The 10,014-nt window shown below is 35.7% G+C and overlaps 1 protein-coding gene across 1 annotated transcript; it reads left to right on the top strand.

Moving 5' to 3' along the window:
- Positions 1-729: 729 nt before the first annotated feature.
- LOC130024253 (NKG2-A/NKG2-B type II integral membrane protein-like) lies at positions 730-7,728 on the top strand. The gene is made up of 3 exons (XM_056114929.1): positions 730-916; positions 2,912-3,063; positions 7,621-7,728. Exons 1-3 carry the CDS (start codon positions 730-732, stop codon positions 7,726-7,728), a joined length of 447 nt encoding a protein of 148 aa, XP_055970904.1.
- Positions 7,729-10,014: the final 2,286 nt, after the last annotated feature.

Below are 10,014 nucleotides of genomic sequence, written 5' to 3'. Positions count from 1 at the left end.
TAGAAAGCAAATCACTTCACAATGCTTTTGAAGCATGTCTGATTTGGGGGGGGGGGGTAAACTCTAAATAATAGTGGTGAATCTTTTATTGAAACAATGAATCTAATCAAAGCAGATAGAGTGTTAACTAGAATTCATCTGCCTCACAGGGACGGGGAGGGGTGGGGGGTGGGGTTTTATTGGGGTTCTTCATGGTAAAAAATAAGTATTGGTAAAGGGAAATGTGTTTGATATTTGCATGACTGAGACATAAACCTGAAAGCTTTGTAACCTTTCCCACAGTGATTCAATAAATAAATAAATAAATAAATAAAATAAAAATAAATAAAAATTAGTGCATTAATATTTTGTAATACGGCATCTATCTTTTTCTTGTAGTATTAAAATCCTTCTGTGGAATCTGAGTTTAAACTAATGAGAATGTTATTATTCATGTGCTAATTATTACTCACTTTCTTTGCTTTATGTTTCTTCAAGCAATGCATCAAACATAGGACTTCATTCTAAAAGCTAGTCTACCACAAAACACCTTTAAAATGAACTATCTTGAAAGTTCTATGCAATGTGCAGTACTTTATGCATTGTGCAGTACATGTGGCATAATACAACTGACACTCCACCCACATTGACTAGGCTGAGAATCTTTTCATCTTAGACTCCTGTCTTCAGATTCAGTGGGTCATTGCAGTTATCAAAGAACACAGTCACCTACAGTTCCCAGCTGCGGAGATGAATAACCAGAGGGTAACCTATGAAGAGCTGAATCTACATAAGGACTGGAAGAGAAGGCAAAAGGAACCCCAGGACTCCAAAAGCTCTGATACAGTAACTGAGCAGGAAATAACCTACGCAGAGTTTAATTTTCAAAACTCTTGTCAGGATCCTCAAGGGAATGACCAGCAGCTCCACAGCAGAGGTAAGAATTTTCACAGACACAGTAGAATACAACCGTTCTAGTATATGCACGAAAGTAGAATAGAGTAAGGAATGATCTGTTCCCTTTCTTTTGTTGGTGAGAATCAGATCATAAAATTGAAATACGGCATTTTAGCATAAAATCTGAGGACTAATTTTATTCAAGCATCGTAATTTGTTGTTGTTGACTAAAATCCCGTGAGGGTTATATTTACTGGAAGTGTAATAGATGCAGTATCCGGGGAGAATATTAGAATGGGAGAAATAGTTTTAGAATCCAAGTTAATACATTTGCAAGTGGTTTGTCTTGTGTACTAACCATCTAAACATTTGTGTCTATTTTTTATTTTCCGTGTTTTCATTTTCCTCCAGTAGCTTTACTGGAAAAGTTCATTGCTGGATCCCTGGTACTCCTCTGCCTTGTTTGGATGATAATAATTTTCATTGTTATTCCCTGTAAGTAAATTTTGGAAAGATTATAAGGAGACTTTCCACATTAATGATTCTCTGTAACTTTAAATATTCATAATGTGAAGAGGCAGAACTCTCATTTTAATTTATGTTCTTGGAAAATGTCTAATACTTATTCTTAGTACATTAAAAAATTCCGATACGGGGCAGGGATGATAGTATAACACTTGTCTTGCACATGTAAACCTGGATTCTCATATGCTTCACCTAGCATTTGCTGAAGTGTCCCCAGAGTATAGAGCCAGGAGTAACTCCTGAATTTCCAACACCAAGGTTGGACTAATTTGGGTGTGGTCCCAAATCAAAAAGCGACCCCCAAAAGTTCAGTACAGAACAATGTGAAAATTGTTATAGTGTAAAAGTTATTATAAATTGATTCTGGACACTGATTAAATGGGATCAGGTAAGTGATGGTGAAATTAGGTATATTAGGCTTTTGAAATATTATCCCCAATGTTCATTATTTTATTAAGTTCTTTAAGTAAAATGATTTTATTTTAGGTTACTCTAATCCTTAGCAATTAATAAACTTCTCAAACAAAATTTCTTTCAAAGAACTAAAATATTGCCTTATTTAAATCAAAATAAATATTTTTATGAATTTAATTTTTCTAGCTACTGAGAATCAGGAGTCAAAAAATTCATCTCTGGTAACAATGATGCAAAAAGGTATGTTTTAGAAAATTCTAGGTGTCATTAGTACCTTTTATATTTTATCTTAGGTTAAACAAAAATGTAAATAGGGCTGAGAAGGTGGCTTAAAGAGTTGGAGTGCAGGACTCACAGGTGGGTACCTCAGGTTCCATCCCTGACACCGCATGGCTCCTTTCTATTTCCAGAAATAACCCCTGGAGAACTACAGGGAGTAGACACTGAGCACTTTCTCTATGTCCCCCAAATCAGTAATAAATAATAACTACTGGAGAGTGTTCTTCTAAGGTATCAAAGAAAGAAATATTTGTTTGAAAAAAAAACACCATATCCATTAAGAATTCGTTTAAATTTCTCATTGTTAAAACTTGAGGAAAGAGCTCAATTTTATGATCTAAAATGTGGCTTAAGGATTGAAGAGATTGTAAGGGGTTAAGGCACTTGTCTTGCATGCGGTTCACCACAGTTCCATCCCCAACTCTGTGTGTGGTCCCTACCGCACCACCAGAAGTGATCTCTGAGCACAGAGCTAGCTATAAACCCTAAGCAGTGTTGACTCTGGTCCTAAACCAAAAACTTAGTTCATTGACTTTAGGACAAATAGAGAGTTAATTTTGTTGTGATTTCTTTATATGGGTCTATAAGTTAGGGGATATAAAAATTCTGTGACTGCATATATGTGTTTTAAATGTACCACCTCAAGTACATAGATATGCACTTATGTTTAACATATCCATACATATGTGTATGTTTATATACATGAGTACATATCTATGTATATATGTCTGCATATATACATATGCTTATGCATGTTTGTAATATTATTTTAGTTAAATATCAAATAGTTTTTTGATTGGACTTAATTTTTCTTTAGCATATAATTGTAATCACTGTCCAGAGGAGTGGTTCATATATTCCAACAGCTGCTATTATATCAGTAATGAAAAGAGAACATGGAATGAAAGTATGATGGCCTGTGTGTCTAAGAATTCTAAGCTTCTTTATATAGATAATCCTGAAGAAATGGTAAGATTTGAAAGCTGTATCTATTTTGTTAAATGATATTTCAATAGATGCTATGTTTAAAGAGCTCATCAATGCTTTGTACATTATAGATATTTAAGTTTAGCACTGTAGCACTGTCCTCCCATTGTTCATCGATTTGCTCAAGCGGGCCCCGTAACGTCTCACCAATGCAGAGGTTGTTGTTACTGTGTTTGGCGTATCAGTCACAGGTAGCTTGCCAGGCTTTGCTGTGCGGGCAAGATACTCTTGGTAGCTTGCCGGGCTCTCCGAGAGGGGTGAAGGAATCAAACCTGGCTAGGCCAGGCCTGCTGCCTGCAAGGCAAAGGTTAATATTGCATTTTTTAACTCTAGCTAAAATTTTTCAACGGTAACAATTTTTCAGCAATTGTGATTACATTTTTATACCAGGAATGCTTGCACATTTGTTACTTTTTGCTTCACTGGCTTTTATAGAAAACAGTGCTGTGTTCATGGAGGTCTCCAGAGCAGAGTTCATGGGGTCACAGGGCTGTTCCTCGCAGTACTTGGCTGTATGTGGTGCCAAAAGTCCAGCTAAGGATTGTGTTCCACCCTTTCTAGAAATGTCGTCAGCATCATCAGTGCCTTCTTACTCCAAAATAAGTCTTATTTATCTTATCAAGGAAGCTAGACATTATATTGCAAATATTTACCAAGTGAAAAGAAGCAGGTTCTTGCAAGTAAGATCTTCAAATAAAATCTTTCAAACATAGTATATTCCTTTTGCCCTCTCTAATTGCTGAATCCGTACTCTGAATTTTAATCTATTATAAATTACATTTTCTTAAAACTTGAGCTTCACATACAAGAGAAGATTATTATGTTCGAATTTTTACTCTCATATATGTTCTTTCTTATTTCTGTGTTTATAGTTTTTACATTTTTCACTGTTCTATTGATGACTTAACATTTTAAATATTCTTATACATATTTACTTTTAAAGATATTCATTTTATAGATATTTTATTGAAATCTTAATTCATTACAAGATGTATATTATATATACAGTATATGTTATATAAAAATCTAGTATATTTATGAAATGTCTTATGGTTGTTGTTTTATAGTTATATTAGTTTTAATAATGAAAATATTGCAAATAAAAATTTAGTACATAAACATATATAATATATGATAAATTGATATGTGTGTATCAATTTGTTATATTACTCAGACATTTTCTAATATTGTCAAAATACATTTTACATATTAGTCTTTTGATCTAAAACTTATAACCATTAGTAATTTAAATGTTATAAATTCTGATGATTGTATATGAGAATCTTTGCGATATTAGTTTTTGTTTGTTTGGGGGTCATACCTTTGTTTTTTTCTGGTATACTACTGGTTCCAGACAGCGATTACTATGGGGACCAAATGGGATGCTCCAAATCAAACCTGGGTCAGCTACATACATGCAAGGCTTGAATCCTTACACACTGTATCATCTCTGGCCCGAGAATTATTATGATCTTAATAGTCATTTTCTGTTTGATAATGATTTGGTATGGATTGAACACATATTTTTCTGGTTTACTAGTATTATAATATTTTGTTTTGCTAAATGCCTGTATCTTTTGCCCATTTTTCCTACCTTGCTGTCTTTATTTTCCTTCCCAGATGTTTTGTCATATTTAACTTTTAAACTCTTTTTTGTTTTATGAGATGCAAATATCTTATTTTGACTTAATGGCTTAAAGTTTTAATTTCTATTGGTGCCTTTTAATAATTATCAATTTGATAATTATTTAATTATATTAAGTTTAGTAGGGCTGGAGCGATAGCACAGCAGGTAAGGTGTTTGCCTTGCACAAAGCCAACATGGCCTACCCAGGTTCGATTCATCTACCCCTCTCGGAGAGCCTGGCAAGCTACTGAGAGTTTCTCAACCACACGGCAAAGCCTGGCAAGCTCCCCCTGACGTATTCTGTATGCTAAAAACAGTGAAAACAAGTCTCACAATTTGTTGTGAGACGTTACTGGTGCCCGCTTGAGCAAATCGATGAACAATGGGAGGACAGTGCAGTGCTATTAAGTTTAGTAATTAAATTTAATAATGATTTAAGTTCTATTTTGAGAGGTTTTTATATATTCAGGAAACAAGTATCTTTAAAGATGCCTAATTTATAAATAGTTTTTCAAAGTTTATAACGTGTAATTTTTTTCATAAAATAAAAAAATTTGGGGGGCTGGAGCGATAGCACAGCGGTAGGGCGTTCGCCTTACAAGCGGCCAACATGGCCAACCCGAGTTCGATTCCTCCGTCCCTCTCGGAGAGCCCACCAAGCTACCAAGAGTATTCAATATGCCAGACACAGTAACAACAAAAATCTCCAACGGAGACGTTACTGGGCCCGCTCGAGCAAATCGACGATCAACGGGAGGGCCTTTACCTTTACCTTATTTTTTTATTTGGTTTGGTTTCAATTTGGGGACCACACTTAGAGGGACTATATGCTGGCAGTGCCAAACCAGGGTAACACACATGCAGGACAAAAAGACAAACATATTAACCTCCTGAACTATCCTTAAAGGTAAAGGTAAAGGCCCTCCCGTTGAACTATCCTTAGGTCTTAGAAATAAATTTTTTTGTTAAATACACTTTAGTTCTTTTATAATTCATTCCTCTGATGTTAAACTGACCTCTGTCTAATTCAATGGCATCCACATTTTTCTAATATCACGATCACGATCATCCTGTTGTTCGTCGATTTCCTCTAGCAGGCACCAGTAATGTCTCCTTCTTCCTAGCCCTGAGATTTTAAAAGAGCCATTTCATTGCTCTTTCAGGATTAGGAGAATGAAACCCATCATTGTTACTGGTATTTGGCATATTGAATACGACACAGGAAGTTTGCCAGACTCTGCCATGCAGCCACGATACTTTTGGTAGCCTGCAAGGTTCTCCAAAGTAAAAATAAGATAATAAGATGTCACATGGCCGCAAATATTTTCTAATATATCATCTTCATATTTTATAGTTTACATTCAGGTATTTTAAGATTTTTATTGCATGTGATATGGATTAAATTACCTTCCTTGAGGGGCTGGAGAGATAGTCAAGGCGTAAGGAGTTTGCCTTGCATGCAGCCAACCCGACAGACCCCAGTTCAATTCCTCTTCCCCTCTTGGAGAGCTTGGCAAGCTACCGAGAGAATCTCGCCTGTAGGGCAAAGCCTGACAAACTCCCCTTGACCTATTCAATATGCCAAACACAGTAACAAAAAGTGTCACAATGGACACGTTACTTGGCCCGCTCTAGCAAATCGATGAACAACAGGAGGACAGTGACAGTGACTTTACCTTACTTGCATATTTGTAGCCAACTGGTTCTATATGTTGAGAAAGACTATACTCCCTACTTAATAATTTTGTAACTTTGTTCAAGCTCACGCATAGGGTACCACAGCCCTAACTGTGGTTTTGGACCTCTTTGAAAATTTATGGGTCTTTGAAATAAGGCTAATAAATTGACTTGTATAGCTGAGCCAGAGGTGGTTTGTGGGTTGGCCCCCACATACCTAACTTATGGCCGTTTAATTTCTTGGTGAACTTGGCCCCAAGTTGTTGAGGTCTGACCAAAGGCACAGGGACAATTTGGGGTATCAGGAAGTCTGAAGGCCCCATTAGGTTACTGATGCATTTGCGCTGCAGGTAGGTTGACCTGCTGGCAGCACCATACCCCCAGTTTTGTATCTTATTCAAGGCTTTCAGCATCATAATAGTCACATAACTTTCTCTCATCACATATCAGTTTAATTCTGTATGTTCTTTTTTTTTAACTTTGTTAAGTTTTGGTTTCCATGGGGTTATATGAGTCTGGGGCTTCTTGATCCTGCAAATTGCTAATTTTATCTACACATGTATATTATGTGTGAGGTGACCTAGGCATAGTGGGACTTTGCTCCTTTAGCCAAATCATTGAATATTATTTTCACATGATTCAAGTTACCTCATTGTCCTGCCAGTTTCCTCAATATTATCTATTTTACCATTGTCTTTAACAATTGCTTAGCTTTTTTATTATATTGTCTCGAAATGTCTCAGGTTTATAAACATTCTTGAATGAAATAAGCTTATTCTTTTATTGTTTCTAGCACTTCTTTTCCTTTCTGTATTTGTTCTTCTCATGTTATATTTAAACCTAAATTGTTTCCCTCATACTGTAAAAGTCTATGAGATTTCTCTATTTTTTCTCTCTTATCTTTAACATTCTAACATGAAAATTCTCTATAGCACCATCTTCAGTTTCATCAGTCCTAGGTTTTGTATCTCAAATTTTTACTCAATTTAGTAATGTTTTGCTTTAGATAATATATTTTAACTCACATTTTGACTTAGCTTATTGTATATTATTATATTGACATGTACTATTCGATGCTATTATATTATATTATATTCAAATATAATTATCATCTTAACATCATATTTATAATGTCTAATATTTTTAAATGACAAATGAAATAAATAACTTAATTTTATTACAAAATTAAAACTAACATAAGAAATTTTGATTTTTCATAATCCTTTTCCTCATAGAATATATTTGTGGCTTTTGATATCCTGCTTTGGAGTGGGCCCTTCAACGAAACCAATGATGGTGTCCAGATGTGGTCAGGTGGCTCAGTTTTTTCGTCCAAGTCGTAAGCTTCTTAAACATCCTTATATTTCTATGTGTAACTGTGATTATTTTTTTTTATTTTTAGTATATATTCTTTTTGCTTTTTGGATCACACCTGGCGATGCACAGGGGTTACTCCTGGCGCTGCACTCAGGGGTTACTCCTGACGGTGCTCAGGGGACCATATGGGATGTTGGGATGTTTTGAATTGAACCCGGGTCTGCCGCGTGGAAGGCAAACGTCTTACCCGCTGTACTAGCTCTCCAGCCCCTATGTGTAACTGTGATTAATCTTAGAAAGAAAGATGAATAATTGAATAGATGTGATACCAATCTTTTTTACTAAAAATTTTTACATGAATTATTCAGATTTTGACATATGGCTATTATTCCAAATATACTCTGTATTCATCATCTTTTAGGTGTGACTTTTCAATATTAACTATATATTATTCTCTATATTTTAGGTTCGCAAGTTCTACAGAAAACTCGGAAAAATGTTTCTATGTAGATTTTTCTAGAAAACGAATTACTCAAGCATCCTGTTTAGATAGAAGATTCTATGTTTGTAGGCACCAATTTCTTTAATGTACTTAAATTTTGAAAACTTCTGTTCTTACCATTTTATAAAGTTCTCATTTTTTTCAAAAGCATTACAATTATATCCAGAGTTATATTTACATTAATTTATTACTCCTGATTTACATCCAAATTAAGAGTAAGATAGAAGGAATTTCAATCCCCCAATTCCCTCACCTATATATACACCCCCAGGGATATCACTAAATGAGAAGTTACAGTTTATACAGAGGATGTCTCTATTAACGCAATTGAATGATCTAAAGTCCATGATTCACCTTTAAATTCACACTGTTGTTGTAGAATTACTTTAAAATACACTTTCATATGGATCACCACATTATACAGTCAGGTAGATATTGTATATTCCTTAATAATTTGTTATTTTAATAAATGTTTGAACTACAAACCATCATGTTGAGCTTTTTATTCATTCTTTCTCATGTGCATATTTTGTAAATTAGTTGATTGTTCTGACCCTTAAATGTGCTCCCAAGGAGGATTTAACAAGCAAGGTATAAGTTGTGTATCCCAGAGTGACTCAGGAGGCAGAAGCAGGAGAGATTTGAAGAAAACAATTTGTTGTTTGTTTGCAATTGTCCATTAAGTATGTATAAAAGACAGAGAATGCCTGTAGGCTAAAGGGCGTACCCAGAGAAGGGATCACTTGGAGATCAGGCTTCCCTAGAATGGATTTCAGTGTTTACTGAAGACCTGTGGCACAGATAGTGTTGGGACAGAGCTGTCCTGCTTGGTCCTGGGACAGAGCAATTATAAGGTCACAGATAGAAATTGCTGAGGATGGGTCCCAGACTGCAAGGTCACAGCAGGCAGAGGCTTAGTACAGGGAACTAAGCCTACCCACAATGGCTTACAGGAAGTTGAATTCCACTGGACTTCCTGCCTACTGTTTCTTAGTAGCCACAGGAGAGAAAATGCCAGGAAGCCGGGTTGAGTCTCCCCAGTGGCTTTTACTGACAATGAACGTCAGTCAAGCATATTTATTTGCAAAATAAATTACTGTTTCATAGATATTTATCTCGTTCAATTCGGACATGATCTTCATAGTCTATCTGCACCTGTATCAGAGAATATTCAAAGTTTGTTGCCTATATATCAACTGAAGCTGATCTAGTTGCTGAAGTGGTGTTATGAACAGGGGTTCTTTAGAGCCTTTAGGGCTACTCTGAGGGATGCCTGGGGGACCACATGTACCAGCTGCATATAAGATATACTTCATAAACCCTTCTGGAATAAAATGTATGCTCTCTCCTCTCTCTCTCTCTCTCTCTCTCTCTCTCTCTCTCCCTCCCCATATATAATAAACAAAATATAGATAGTGTGTGTGTGTGCATGTGTGTATGTGTGTGTTGTTTGTTTTGTTTTGGGACTATAATGTACAGTACTCAGCTGACTGTACTACTGACTCTTTATTCAAAGATCATTTCTGGTGTTGCTTTGGGGACAGTATGAGGTGTCAGTGTTTGAATCTGATCAACTGTATGCAAGGCAAGTATCCTGCCAGCCCAGAAGTTGTTAGCTCTTAAATGTGTGCAATACCTTATTGTAAACTTAAAATGAATATACACTGTATTTTTGAAATACTTTTTTTTTTGCTTTTTGTGTCACACCTGGCGATGTACAGGGGTTAATCCTGGCTCTGCACTCAAGAATTACTCCTGGCAGTGCTCAGTGCTCAGGGGACTCTATAAGGTGCTGGGAATTGAACCTGGG

This window comes from Sorex fumeus, unplaced genomic scaffold, assembly GCF_029834395.1.
Source record: "Sorex fumeus unplaced genomic scaffold, SorFum_2.1 ptg000003l, whole genome shotgun sequence".
NCBI lineage: Eukaryota > Metazoa > Chordata > Mammalia > Eulipotyphla > Soricidae > Sorex > Sorex fumeus.
The sequence above is the reverse complement of the archived record's forward strand: the minus strand, read 5'-3'. Positions and strand labels throughout refer to the sequence as shown.

What these genes read in the sequence shown, in the direction of transcription:
- LOC130024253 (XM_056114929.1), top strand. Translation starts at nt 730, where the DNA reads ATGAATAACCAGAGGGTAACCTATGAAGAGCTGAATCTACATAAGGAC. An exon ending in CCAGCAGCTCCACAGCAGAG is followed by an intron (nt 917 to 2,911) that starts GTAAGAATTTTC and finishes ATTTTTCTTTAG; the next exon opens with CATATAATTGTAATCACTGT. An exon ending in TAGATAATCCTGAAGAAATG is followed by an intron (nt 3,064 to 7,620) that starts GTAAGATTTGAA and finishes TTTTCCTCATAG; the next exon opens with AATATATTTGTGGCTTTTGA.